Source organism: Setaria italica, chromosome I, assembly GCF_000263155.2.
Source record: "Setaria italica strain Yugu1 chromosome I, Setaria_italica_v2.0, whole genome shotgun sequence".
In the NCBI taxonomy this organism is placed as follows: domain Eukaryota; kingdom Viridiplantae; phylum Streptophyta; class Magnoliopsida; order Poales; family Poaceae; genus Setaria; species Setaria italica.
Window position 1 is genome coordinate 3,747,629 of NC_028450.1, and position 14,209 is coordinate 3,761,837.

At 43.6% G+C, this 14,209-nt stretch overlaps 2 protein-coding genes across 3 annotated transcripts in view; one reads left to right on the top strand and one right to left on the bottom strand.

Moving 5' to 3' along the window:
- Positions 1 to 1,184: 1,184 nt before the first annotated feature.
- Positions 1,185 to 8,999, bottom strand: LOC101776781 (protein ROOT HAIR DEFECTIVE 3). Of its 2 annotated transcripts, none has more exons than XM_012848740.3 (23): positions 8,727 to 8,999; positions 7,885 to 8,034; positions 7,731 to 7,797; positions 7,532 to 7,634; positions 7,093 to 7,163; positions 6,946 to 7,009; positions 6,764 to 6,829; positions 6,583 to 6,630; positions 6,440 to 6,502; positions 6,297 to 6,353; positions 6,048 to 6,206; positions 5,903 to 5,971; positions 5,730 to 5,821; positions 5,058 to 5,136; positions 4,129 to 4,291; positions 3,435 to 3,559; positions 3,089 to 3,351; positions 2,913 to 3,009; positions 2,657 to 2,821; positions 2,421 to 2,525; positions 2,139 to 2,233; positions 1,953 to 2,049; positions 1,185 to 1,863 (listed from the first exon to the last, which is right to left on the bottom strand). In XM_012848740.3, the coding sequence occupies exons 2-23, from the start codon at positions 8,030 to 8,032 to the stop codon at positions 1,627 to 1,629; spliced, it is 2,433 nt and encodes an 810-aa protein (XP_012704194.1). In that variant the 5' UTR covers positions 8,033 to 8,034; positions 8,727 to 8,999; the 3' UTR covers positions 1,185 to 1,626. The 2 variants fall into 2 exon arrangements, with proteins under 2 accessions (XP_012704194.1, XP_004951476.1); XM_004951419.4 differs by having other exon boundaries at positions 7,885 to 8,039.
- Positions 9,000 to 13,282: 4,283 nt separating this feature from the next.
- LOC101777193 overlaps positions 13,283 to 14,209 on the top strand; it is a 6,387-nt gene continuing 5,460 nt past the window's right edge. The window contains exon 1 of the mRNA XM_014805680.2: positions 13,283 to 13,383. Coding sequence (XP_014661166.2) covers positions 13,283 to 13,383 — 101 coding nt within the window. The remainder of the gene's footprint in view (positions 13,384 to 14,209) is intronic.

The window sequence follows — 14,209 nt, forward strand, 5'->3', positions numbered from 1 at the left end:
CATCTACATTTAGTACTCCATGCATGTACCGCAAGTTTGATGTGATGGGGAATCTTCTTTTTGCATAGTGTCAAAGTTGGGAGTTGGGAGTAACTAAACATGGCCTACACTGAGATCCGGTACTGCAAGTTAGCACTCCACGCGATCTGGGCCGTCCATTTTTAGCGATGCACGGACAGGATCGGGCGCTACGGTAATTCCTGCTACAGTGTTCGGCGGCACAGTACCACATGCAGTACACGATGGCCGTACTGGTGCCTGCAACTGTGCAAGTGCAAGATGGCCGTGCTGCCGCCGCCGCGTCCCCGCCTCCTGGCGCTCGCGTGGCTCACCGTGGCGCTCTGGCTGGCGGCCACCGGCGGCTGCCTCTGCCGGCACGTCCCGCGGACGCCGCCGCCGTCCCTTCACCCGCCGCCGGCCGACGCCCCTCATGTTCCTGGTGGTAAGCTTGTGCTAGCAAGGCACTTCCGTAACGTATTTTCGAAGACCCTGCACCGATATATGAACTCAGCTTGTTGTCCCCCTTTACCTCTGCAGTTCCGGCTCCAAGGCGCCCTTTCCATCCCGTCCACCCCCCGCCCGATCTGCCGCCGGCCGTTCTGCCCGCCGGAAGGCTGCTCCGGCCAGGGCCCGCCTTGATTTTCCACGATCACCATCTGTCACTGTGAATTTATGAATGTATGGATCAATGCGATGATGCAGCTTAATCCACGCAATAAAATTAACAAGTAAAATAAACTGTCGGTCACACTGGTGCTATATAGCATGTTTTGTTCAAGAGCTCTAGATGCTCTCTATGTGAACTTGAATAAAGTGTGATATTGAGGTTCAAGATTTGGCATGTGCCGTAATAGTTTTTTAAAGGAATAAGCTTATTACAGCTGCTACATTTCTCAATGTATAGAGATTATAGTACATTCTAATTATTTGGAGATTTTTGCGATGCTCTTCTGACCATCCATACGAGTTTGCTAATGCATATTTCAATGGTAGAGACAAACAAATTCATTTTCGGCAATGAACGTGTCAGGGAAAAAAGATACTGGAATCAATCTCTTGGTCGTTGGCCTACACGAGATGTTTACTTGTTTTAACGCATACTTCGTTCGCCTTTTGCCAACGAGAAACCGGGTTTTTACACCAGAAGCAAAGCCTAAGTAGAACATTCAATAGCGAACAGGTCACGAAACAAAAGCAGCTCTTCGTATTATTTCGAAACTCGTGATACAACGCAATCCAATGGCAGTTTCAACACATTTACATGCATGTCGCAACAATGCAGCCAACTATAGCTTGTGTAAAATGCACTGCTGTTTTCCCCCTGGCCTGATTGGCAAATCTTCTATACAACCATCATATATCATGTTACATAAACCAAAAAAATGAAATGAAAGTCATTCTACAATGCTCTTACAAACAACCCCCAGCCCCAAAAGACTCCTTTGAATAACAGCGGTGGCCAAAGGCCACCTCATCACCATGCGTCTGTTCGGGAAGGGCAAGCTTACAAAAACTGCAAGGCACCTCAATCTCCTAGGCTCAGCCATTTTATCTCTAGGCTCAGAGCCATTTTGCTGCCTCAACTGCTAGGGTTGGTTTTCGGCCAAAAGCTAAAGATCTGCTAGATCATTGCGCAACCGGGCTTGAGTATTCGGGTCCGATCTCCGAAGTGGTTACGCTGGATGACCCTGCTGAGGTCACGTTGCTGTATGAAGAACCATTCCTCGTGGATTTTGGTTGGAGTTCCATCTCTCTTTGCCTCTCTGGGCCTGCTGCAGGTCTTTGACCCTCATCTGCTAATCTCTTCAGGATGTTCATTATAGTGGGAACAAATTTCGTCGACAGTGAAAGGATGGCAGGAAGCTGCGTGACGGCGCAAGCATAAAGAAGTCAAATTAGACGACATTCCGGTGCTACAAAGAGTTTAACAGGAAAGTGGTTTGAATACTCACAAATCCATGTTGGAATTCCCTGCCAATTTCTGACTGCACCCAAATGGCCTTTCCAACAAGATAAACCACAAATATGACAAGCAGGTAAAGTGGATTCCTGTTATTGAAGTAAAAAAGGTTAGCCAGGTCAGATGTGAAAATACCACAAGTGACATCCATGGAAGTTTCTGCAGACAAAAGAAATACCTCAACAATGTCATAAACTCATTAAATCCAAGGATAGCCATTGCAGCAAGTGCCCATGGAGGTGGCAGCCAGTTGTTATTCCTCTTATTTGCTTCCTGATCAAGGTAACAGTAAATATTTAGCGACTATATCTTCTCATGCAGTATATTTTAAGTGGATGGATCCCACTTCCCAATTTTTTCAGAAATAATAAACAAAATAAATGACTTTGAGATGACAGCCACATAAGGTTTTCATAGCGCACATATCAGGTAACTGGTGGAATGGAACAAGTGGAGATACCTGGGCAGCTATGGCTTGAGTGACTGTATATTCGGTTTCAGCTTTGAATTGCCTCCACAAATTTTTGCACTGCACAGGGGTGATTAAAGTCTTCTCCTCGGGAACCTGCTCGTGAATGGCATATTGGCATCTCAGTAAAACATATGCTTTGTGCTTAAAGAAACTGCTAGGTAAAAACTGAGCGTTGCTTCACCAGAGAAACCTAAATTTGACATGTAAAAACACAGCTTCCTTACCCTTTCCCATGAGCTGGAGGCAAGTGGATCAGACAATTGGATACTCCTATCTGTAGTCCCAGCAGGTCTTGCAGCATCAACAAGAGCAATAGAAAGGGTATTTTCAATGTTGTCACCATCTTCCTCCAATCGAATTGCAGCCATTGTAGAAAGTAACTTCATGGACTGCAGCAAAATGGTAGAATGAATATGATTCAGCTCCTAAGACAATCCTTTAATGCTTCAATTATATAATTAAAATTAGCATTTTACATACAGCTGAACGAGCAGTTTTAGTAATAGCTTTTATGTCCTCCTTTCCTGTCCACACCCTGGGCATAGAGTCAGCATCTCGGCTGAAGAGTGTCGAGAACCTGTAAAATTGTTTCAGTTTAGTCCGAGCACAGAAGATGTCTATATCTATGTCAACTGTCAATACGGAGAGCAGCTCACTTGTCCTTCATGCGAATCAAGACCCTCCCAGCTTCTTCTTTTGCCTTTGATTCAACTACACTCTTTCCATGTTTCTCCAGCTTCACAAGCAGTTCTTTCTCAGTTGCTTCATCAAGTTCAAAAGATGACACAGCAGATTCAAGACCTAACACAGCAGCTTTCGTCTCGCGCTCAAGAAGCTTTCTAATAGCTGGCCAGGTATCTTCACTGGCCGAATCTAGAAGAGCTTCGACTGGTTCTGCCAGAGCTTTGCTAAGTTGTGCCTGAAACAACATATCTAAGATTAGATAAGGATTCTCTGTGCTGCGCCGTGACATTAAACAAATGAATTCAAAGTGGGACCAACCTCATATTTGGCACAAACTTCAGATAATTTAGTAGTTCGAACTGAAGCTACATGTGCCTCAATGTCACGTTTAAGCTTATCCTTCACTTTTGAGGTATCCCAATTCACTTGTTGAATAGCAGCATCTGTCAAAGAATATGCATGTATGTAATAAGATATGGATTTAGGTGGAAAAGGATCATAAGGATGCAAATTGACAAATAACATCCTTCAGAACAAGAGTTTAGGCAAAAGTTTTTCATCCAGAAATAGCTAACAAATATTACAGTTAGTGTAATTAGTCATTTAAGCTATACAGCCTCAGGCAATCGATAGTGTCTCAATTAATCTTTTATAGAAAGCTGAAACACCAAAAAGAAAGCTGTATTATTCCATTGTAAATATATTTATGACCTTTTTCATGAGTCAGCGGGCTGGTACATTTACAAGACCATTTCAAGAATTTGAATGAAAAATTATCATATTTGAACAGAGAACACCAGGGAATATCAGCAGGTAGTTAATTTGTGCACTTCTAACCTAGGACGGTGCCCTGCTATATTATAAAAACTGCCCTCCACTTCAAGTCTAGATCAATGTTTACAACATAGCCCAGAATTAATCTAACTGGTAACCAACATAAGCATATTTCTACAGAAGTGGAGCACTAGCCAAGACAAGAAACAAGTAATGACTAACGTTTCTGAAAACATACCTTCAGATCCTTTATCAAACTTCTCCAAGAAAGTCTGAGTACAATCACGAGCTGCAGCAGCGAATCCTTCCTTTTCTAGGGCCTTGTCAAAGGACTCCTTAAATGCTTCTAAAGTTCTGGCCCGCAAGTGATTCAGAAGAGATTGATAGGCAGGATTGACAAGCTATAGAGACAAGAAAGGCATTGGTTTCAACATAATGAAACAAGAAGTAGAACAGGAGAATAAATTAAAAAAAGAAGCAAAATTCATGCCGGAAACTTGGGATCACATAAGCAAATATACAAAAAACAATTAAACTAATGGAAGGCAAACAAACAAACAAGAACATTGTAGGACACAATTTAGGTTTCAGTTTGTTATAAAAGCTTCCAATCTTCCAATAAACTGTTAAAAAACATGCCACAGTCTGGAGATGAGCATCAATATTTGCTCCCCACATTAGGTAGGTGGTCTGCTATAATTAACGGATTTGTGACCTACACCATAAATCTATGTTGATTTGGACATGAGTTGGTGAAAAGTAACTTTGACTACAATAGAACAATATGAAAAATTATACCTATATTGATCAAATGAAAGTGATCTTAATATATCCTCAAATCAAAGATAACTTCACCATACTATAGTTTCATAGTTACACCAGCATATAGTTTGCTAGAAAATAGCCAGAGTTACCCATGAAAACTATCACATCCGAAAACATCATACATTCAGATTCGGATGAAGTATCACCAGGTGAGGACATCCATATACAGAGGCAGTAAATGTACTCCCTCCGTCCATAAATATATGACATTTTGAACTAACTAGCTTGTCCTAAGCATCATATATTTATGGACAGAGGTAGTAACTAACTGGGGAGAGGCAATTTATTTCATAAAACAGATTCAGTGTGTTCGAGATAACAAATTCAGAAGAATGACGAGACCTGCAAGAGTTTAGACTCAAGTTGTTGTCTTTTCGAGTTTCTGACACCTTCATCAAAATAAATAGCCTCCATGTCATACCTGCGATGAAAGAACATAATCATAAAGTTAAGGAATTTTTTCCTGGATACTTCATTACTTATGCCAATAAATGAGTATGGTTTTCAACTCTAATGGCAGATCAACTACATAATTCATCTACAACAAATGGATATCCTTTACAGAGTGCTCCTCATTTGAACCTCAAAAGTCGCAAATCATAGTCACTTAGCCCAGACTGGGATTCAAACAGGGCAGTCTGACTGGGTTCCATTGGTTTTTAAGGTGGTTCAGCAAGACCAAACCCTGACTGGGGCCCTGGATCGTGATTTTCCTGGTCAAAATGCTGGTCCGTTCCGCTCTTAATAACTAAGCCTCAGACCACAAGCCAGCTTGCCATGACAAGTTTATCATTGTTAGCACTTAACAGTAAAAGGGATACCCAAATAGACAAGGACTTAAACCAGGACCTGGCAATGGACTCTGCTGTTTTGCAGTAATTAGTTGGATCCAAAGAGTTGAGAATTTTATCTTGAACAGACTTGGTCAGGATTGACCTAAGTTTTCTAAGCCATGGGAATACCACAACAAGATAGCAGATTACTCATAACTCATAAGAGAACTAATGAACTCACTCTGATAAACATCTATCGAGAAGGCTGCTGATCTTCTTCCCAAACCCAGGACAATAGTCATGTTGAACAGCCTCCTCAAATTGTTGCCATTCCTACACGTAAAAAAAAATATAGAATCAGAGAATGCATTTGTCTACGATCTATAAATCAAGCATAATATGCATTATAGTCACCTCATCGGCTGTAAAACTGGCAACTTTCTCATTACCAATTTCCTCGCAACGTACAGTAGCCACCATAACCTGAATTGTGGGATAAAATATGTGAGTATACATGATACTGAGAGCTCAAACTGGAAAAAAAATGGATGGTACTCACTTTATGAGCAGGCAGGTCAAGGTCTTTGTTCTCCTTAATGACTTTCCAAAATTGCTGTGAACTAAATGAAAAACCTGAAGCTGGGACAACACCACGCCGATCACCAGCAAGTCCACCAGGAGCAATAGAATGCTGAAACCTATCTCTTAAATCAGAAACCTACAGAAAGAAAGATTTGCTATTAGACACAATCCTACCAGCATCAGCAGTGAGCACACATTCCGTGATTTGCACTTTATAAACACCAACCTGCTCTTTGAATAACTCCTCTTTTTCTTCATAACTGGATAGCGCCACAACTTGTACCTGCAATGGAAAACAAATGCACTTGACTGTGAATAACTCCAGCACCAAGACATGTTTTGAAGAAGGATTGAAGTCATGAATTTTACATTGAAAAATTCACTAAGTGGAGTTTCTTTATGGGCGTGGGGTTTAGGAACAGCATCCCATATCTGCAGCAAAATGAGAACAGCTCAGGCCACTGAAAACACAAATGGCACAATAGAAAACAGAATATCGAGTAAGCACATACCTTCTGAATATCTTCCCTTAAAATTGGCTCAAGATTTTCTAGGGGTGTCTGTTAGAAACCAGAAAGAGCTGATATTAATTGACATACAAACAATTAAATTTGAAAATAAATAAAATCTGGCAGTTGATTGGCGCGTATCATAGTTCTAAGCAGCCTATATTGCAAAATAGCAAGCCCTTACCCGTGATTTGTCACGAATAACAAATAATAATGTTGTCTTGCGAGGACTAAACAACCTCATCATGACCTACACATAAGAAAAAATCCTGGGGTTATACATGCCTGACATGCCACTTACAATCAAGCATAAACAAAATAGTAGGGTAAGAAGCTACATCAAAGATATTACTCGTACCACCTTACCTGGAAAACTGTCTTCAAAAGAGGCTTGTTTGCAGCCTGTTCTCTGCCAATGTCATGACACCACCTACAAAGGAAAACAAAACATTTGCTCAACTGGGCAAGGGAATGATAGACCAAACAACCATCACTTAGTAAAAACAAACTTACATATTGATCAACACAATGTCTGAAACAGCCAAAGCAAACAAAGCACTTTGCTTCTCAAAGGCTGTGTCATCCTGAAATATTATGTAGACGAATTAGGCATCAGCACAATGTGTAGTCAGACCTCCATAGCACAAAATGTAACTTTTGGACATCCATAAACAACCATAAGGGTCAGTTTCAAATATCATAGTATTAAAAGATGAAGCGGGGATACAACATGCATCAAATTATAAGGCTTATTAATATTAAGTCTACAGCAGGCTTATATGAGATGCCCTACCAAAGTTCAGGACACTTCAGACATGTGAAATGAATTAAAAAAAAACTCTTTCTATAAAAAAAGGGCCATGTGAACAAGATGAGTCTAAGTGTATGGCTTCTGTGATCTAGTACACGTTCAAATGACTTCCAAATTGAAGGTATGCTCGTTTTTTATTACCTCTCCCCTCTCTCTTCCATCAGTTCCTTCCAAGTCCATTACAAGGGTGCATGGTTCAATGTCTTGTGCCTTCGCCAACCATATACCTTTGGTTGTCTGCGACCTGAACATATCAAAAAATGCTAGTTAAATTACACGAGCAGGCTGCAACAGAGGTAAGAAAGTTTCTACTGACAAATATAAAGGAATAGTAGCATACCTTCCTTTGAAAGCATCCATCTCCCTAAAATTGGTGCGGAAAAGATGATTCAAAAGTGTACTTTTCCCTGCAAGAAATGAGGAAGACAGTGATCAGACATAAGGAAGTTCCCAGTAAACAGAATCGAAACAATGGAAGGGAGAGAACCCCATACCACTACTTTGCGGGCCCATTATTGATACAACAGCATATGAGAGCCCGCATTCACCCAAGCTAACTTCCTTCATGAAGTTCTCCAATCCGGAGACGTTGAACACCCCATCTCCATCGATGAGCTGTGTAGAGAAACACACATCCGCCATTTCTGCTCTGCAGGAGACGAATGCATGAAGCATAAACAATCGCACTCATAATCAGAAAGAAAAAAAAACTAAAACCCAAAGTAAGAGGAACATGATTGCGGCGCTTTGACAGCCTCCAGCAAAATCGAACACAAAGCTTAGCTTAAGAACCAGGCCATCAAGCTGTACCACAGGACAATCAGGCGCTGGTCATACAGCAGAACCAAACAATTATTGGCTACTCTTGAGCATACCATTCAAAACCCTCCCTCAATCAACCTGCGTTCCGCGGATCATACCCCGGAACCAGGTAGAGATCAAATCAGGAGCATTAAATGGGATGGAGAGCTAGCAGCGCAGCAATGCTGCAGTACCAAAGGGGACCCAATCGATGGACGTGAGCGCTAACCACGCTTCCCTTTGGGTCATCTACGGCTGATACCACAATTATAACTTGAGATCGCACAGCGTACGCTATCAGGGGGCGGGTCAGCATGAGGGCATAGGAGGCTCCAGCTGAACCCCCAGGAAATCGGGTTTTGGGACCAAACAAGCAGTATTACCACCCTACCCGCGCAGCAAACAAATCCGCAACGATCCGAGCGACCCATCCAATCCAAGGACGAATGATTTTGGTTCCAGGGTTCCAGCGGAAAGAAAACAAAAGGAAAGGCTTGCGCGGAGCAAAACCAGCAAGCAAGCTAGGGCTGCATACCGATCAATCAAGCACAGGTCGGGAGGGACGGGACGGATCTCCACCCCACGCCGGCGGCCGTCGCAGATCTGGCCGCGCTCTCCAACGCCGGCGCACGGGAGCAGTGCACAAGGCCTGGGGCGGGGAGGAGGCGGCGGCCCGGACGGAGGGAGGGGAAGGCCTGGTGTAGCGCCTGGGTTCGCCCTAGCCGCGCCGACGATGCCGCGCGGAGAGACGCTGGAGAGGGAGGGCCGAGAGGGAAAATGACGGGGAGGGAGGCGAGGTGGGGAGGTGGTGAAGCCGTGAAGGTGACCGCACGGGTCGGGGTCGGGTCGGTTGGGCGCCGAAAGGTGGTCGACGATTCCAAAGCCGCTGGCCAGGCGCCGCCCAATGACGTGGCACGCGGCCTCTCTGTTTTTTTTTTTATTTAGTACTCTTCCGCCTTTGCATTTACACCCTGCGTTGGGCGCGCTGTTTGAATAAGCACACGGCCACCGCCAACTCGAAAGAAATTCTGAAAAAAAACAAAGAAACGGCGAATGGAAGCTGCAAAGAGGAGAGGAGAGATGAAAGTTGTAGGAGTATTTTGGTAGAGCTTTCGAAACAGCTCCCATATTGAATGTAGGGGAGCTCCGCCAAACATATATTATTTTAGAGAAATGGTTTTGGGTTGATTTCTTTGAAGTGGTTTTCTGAAATGAAGTGAAAAATCTAGTTTCTCATGTTTACTTCTTGCACGAAACATTTTCTTCTTAAGATTGGAATTAAATCTCTTTTTATCAAGGAATGATTCTCTCTGAAAACCATTTTTCATAAGAAAATCAAAAGCGGAAAGAGTACCAAACAAACCCTCGTTGTTATGTGCACCCGCAATAAACATACACGGGTTTTTTGTCTTTCTGTTTGCTGGTTTTCGTTGAAGTCACATGCTCTCTGCCTCCTCCTTTAATTTTCTTTTATGAATTAATGGTAGAAAATTCTTCAAAGGAACATGCACTTTAAAATTCCTATTTTTTCTTTCTTGCCTTTACTTGTACTGTTATACACCAAAAGAAAAAAAAAGTTGGCAAAGTGGTACTGGTGCCCCAGCAGCAGGGCTCTACATCAACATTTTCTCGAACAATTATAGCAACATTTTCTTTTAATAAAGAGGATTATCATGCGTATAGCAACTTTTGTGTAGGTAAAAAGAAGCTCGGATTGAAATGCGTACTTCCAGGGTAAGCCACCGTCTTAGAAGGTAAGCAGTAGCTTATGCAGTAGAAGCAGGCAAGCACAGCAGGTGTCAAAAGTAACCTAGTTTTACCACACAAAGAGGTGGTAAAAATAATGCAAGCGGACCATACGGCCTGATTATCTGTATTGCAACTCGGTACACTATTGTCACCACCCACCTGTCCGAATGATTGCATCTCGACTCATTGATGATTGAACCACCACCTTTGATTTCCTATAAAAGCCAGGAGCACTTGACCAAACATTTGCAGATGATGATTGATCGTGCAAGGGGGGACCGTGCATGTATGAACTTCATCTTTGTGTGTGTAGAACGGCTATAGTATAAACCAGCATGTACCACCATGATGAGCAACCATCATTACTCTTTGTGCTTAAGGATTGCCCACCCCACCTGTGATCAATATAATACCACTTCTAACAGTAAAACTAAGCACAATGCGTCAGTGTCTTGACCAAAAGCCAGAAGGAAAGTTGGTGATGGCTAGATCAGACTAATATCCAAAAGTGAAAAGTCAATCCAGCATAGTCAAAACCAATGGCATGCCGCAACTTGCACAGTTGAAGTCAGCCAGAACATTTCTTTTTTAAGAATTAATGAGGAGCCAAGAAAGTCCACCTAAACACTTCCATTTTATAAAAAACGAGTTTACAAGATCGGGCAATTGTTCACATTTTCAGGAGACAATGATATTTGAAAAGGAGAAATACTTTAAACGGTATTGGATTAAATGTGGATAATAGCATGTCATGATGGTGAACTCTGTAACGAGATTGTGGTTAGAGCTAGTGGGACGATGGCAACACGAGTACATGACATGAGGAAACTACAAACTATAATGGTTAAGAGGCAAACAATGGAGTCACGTTGCTGTTCCCGTGGAAATCCAACTCGGCATCTCAAGTTTTATGCCAGAATATTATATTCCTACTTAAAACAATGGAGTTTTGTGGCGATGGCATGCAGGCACTCTAGCACAGTGACGACTAGTGACCGGAGGTGGTGACAGGGCCACATGAGCTTGGGAGAAAAAAAAAAAGGGTTCACGAAGGCAGGGAATAAAGCGGATGCGGCCAAATCTGATGAGGCTGTAAAACACACACACACACTCACCCACTGTGCGCGCACGCGAGCTTGCCACAGTAGAGATGGATCGATCTTTCCGGGCGGATGGGTCGGCGGTGGCGCGCGCGGGTTCCGACAGCGGGCGGCGTCCCCTCGCCGGGACAACCTCCTCGTGCCGCGCCCCGCCCCGCACATGCCATGCCCCAGCCTCTGCGGCCGCGATCTCCCACACGCTCTGCGCACGTCCAACTGCTGCTCTACCAACTTGCCCAATTGTTCCGGGTTGTGGGAGCGCGCGTGGACCAGGCATCTAACGGCAGGCAAATCTAGATTACCCAGTTTAAAAGGGTTAGCATCTTGTAGGATTATTGAACTTGTTTAATTTGACATCGTATAAGGGCAAGTACATTGGTGTTGTCTAATAGGCGGTCTCATGCATTGACACGTAATCTTGAGACGATTCAACAGGCAACCCATACAATGGGTTGTCCTATAAGTTGTCTGGTGGTGGTATATAATTCCTTAATTTGTGCATAAGAAAAATAAAATATTATGAGTTGCATGGCAACAATAACTCGTACAATGGTTGTTAAGTTGTCTCGTAGTCCTACAATTTAGCTCATGAGGTGGTTGTTTCGCGAAGCAACGACCTCTTTCTCTCTCCTCGCTCTCTCTCCTCCACATCATCAAAAATCCTACGTGGCACTGCATGAGACGACCTATGAGACCGCTGTCGTGTAGCAATGTACTTGCCCTAAAGCCTCAGTATCTCCCACAGTACTGTGCGCACGTCCAACTGCTCTTCCAGCAGCTCGTTCAGTTCCAGTAGTTCCGGGTTGTGGCTTCTGGGAGCGCGCATAGATCGGGCATCAACGGCAATTCTGAATTACCCTTGCGGCAATCCCAACGAAGCTAAGCATGTAGGGGTTCATCTTTAGAGAAACATAAATCTCGTAGACAATACTTCATCCGCCACCTCGCTTTCAGAAATATGCTATTGTATCAACCAATGATTATGGTAAATGGTGCCGGATCCGTGAAAATTTTTGGTTTCACTTGTGAGACATTTAATTATTCGAATGTATCGGCAAAATATATATTTGGAGTAGTTCGGTTAATTAGCCTAATCTATTCTTTTTTTTACCGAAATTAGCAGGGAAGCCTCTCCCTTTTTTATATTTTTTTTATTTCAGATCCGTTTAATTCGCTCCCATGGGAAGTCAAACCTGGACCTACCTGGTGCTACTCAGGTGGTTTAACCATCAGGAGAGAGGCTCTTTAACAGATTGATTGATTCTTGGGTCACAATAATTATTTTTATTCTGAGTTTATATTCTCATATTTTATTTGAGAGGTATGCCATCGTTTTAGAAATCCCACTCGTGGTATAAAGACAGCTATCTTGTTGGGAAAAAACAAATACTGAAGTTTAAAAATTTATGCAGCTATGTTACCATCTCATGTCCTAGGATTACATGACTTATTAAAATTTACACCTTTCTTACCTAAATATAGGAACTTATAGTGTTTAAAATTCTATTTCGAAGTATAACGATTTCTAGGAATGAACCTGAGCTAGCCTAGTCATTAATTGTGCGCTGAACTGCTGATCAAATAAAAAGTTATTGGCCAATCAGAAGTTATCCCAGCCATTGATGGAGCCAATCAAAGAGCTAGTCTGGCTCAGTCGATAGTAAGACATCACTGATAACTTCGTCAATCTTAAGGTTCATCCTTGTGGAGATAGAATTGTGTGCGTATATTTGTAAGAGGTGAGTGTGCGTGTGTGTTTGCGAGCGTTTGCATCTGTATGATGTTTTGAAAAAAAAAAAGGCTGTCCGGCTGCTTCCAGTGAGGGTCATGAAAGACTTTTCACCCCGTCTAATTTTGTGATTTTGTCCATCATGAAAAGCCCTTACAGGGGCAAAAGGGAGTAGCTTAATTGCTTTTTTCGGGCGTTGAGCTGCCATTTTACGTGCTCGATTTGGGGAGAAAGCGCCCCAACGACGCGAGATGCTGAAAAAAAGAAACCTTATGAATCTCTATACGTGTGTGTTTGAACTTTGAAGCAGTCAGAAACTCCAGAATGCTTATGCGCAATGCGTGCAGGATCGCGGGTTGCAGGTTGTGACACGTAAACGGCAGGTCGGTAGTGCTGGTTAACATCGACCTTAGCCACGAAGCCACCGTGTACCCCACCGTGTATACACGTCATCCGTTCCTTTTTCTCTCTCGCTGTCACGCAACGCATTGGGATCACTACTACCGGCACGAGATGAGTGTGTCTGAATTGGTCTCAGCTCCGAAGCAGCATCCTCAGCAACAACTGCCAGAACGAGATATGCATGGGACGACGACACTTGCTTGGCAGCAAAGGTAAGTTGAGTCGTTGACCAATTTTTTAGGCCTTTTTCTTGTGATGAAAAGAAGAAGAAGCCCAAGGGTATCAGCCCAGATGTAACTAGCTTTTAGAATTTGGTTGTGCTGGATCCACCCAAACCCATTTCGTTTGAGGGCTCGGAATTAAGGAAATAAATGGGCTGGGCCGCATTGGACTCGGCCAGCCTACTCTACCGTGCTTTTTTTTTTCCAATATATATTTTGAGTGGGAAACCGAGATGAAACAGACGTCTGTCTCTTTTTGAATGAAGGTTGTATGGCATGGCACAAGCAAACCAAGCGAAGCTCAGTTGCTAAGGATGCGTTTGGTTTCAAGGACGGGACGGGATGGGATGGGACGGTCCATGGATGGTCCAGTGTTTGGTTCCGAGTCATAGGGGATAGGGACATCCCATATGAGGAATATACCCCAAAGATCCGGGACGCCCCCGTCCGGGAAAAACGAGCGGACGGGGGCGTCCCAGTTCCGCTTCGCTCGTCACGTGAGGCGCGCGTGCCGCCCAAAGCCACCGCGCACCGCTCCGCTTCTTCTTCCGTGTGCTCTTCCCGTTGCTCTGTTCCCCGCTCTGGTGCATCAACCAGGTCATAGACTCCATGGCCGGATCCATCCATGTCTGTCTCGAAACGATGTCATAGGTAAGATCCGGAGAAATACACCTTCATCGCGAACCTTGCCGAGACCTTTGATAACTTCATAGGTACGAGTGGAAACTGAACTTTGCCCCGCTGCGTGTTCGGTGCTGCCATCTACAAACCTTACTCGGCTTCACTTCACCGAGCACGGAATCGAGGGCCAACCCTC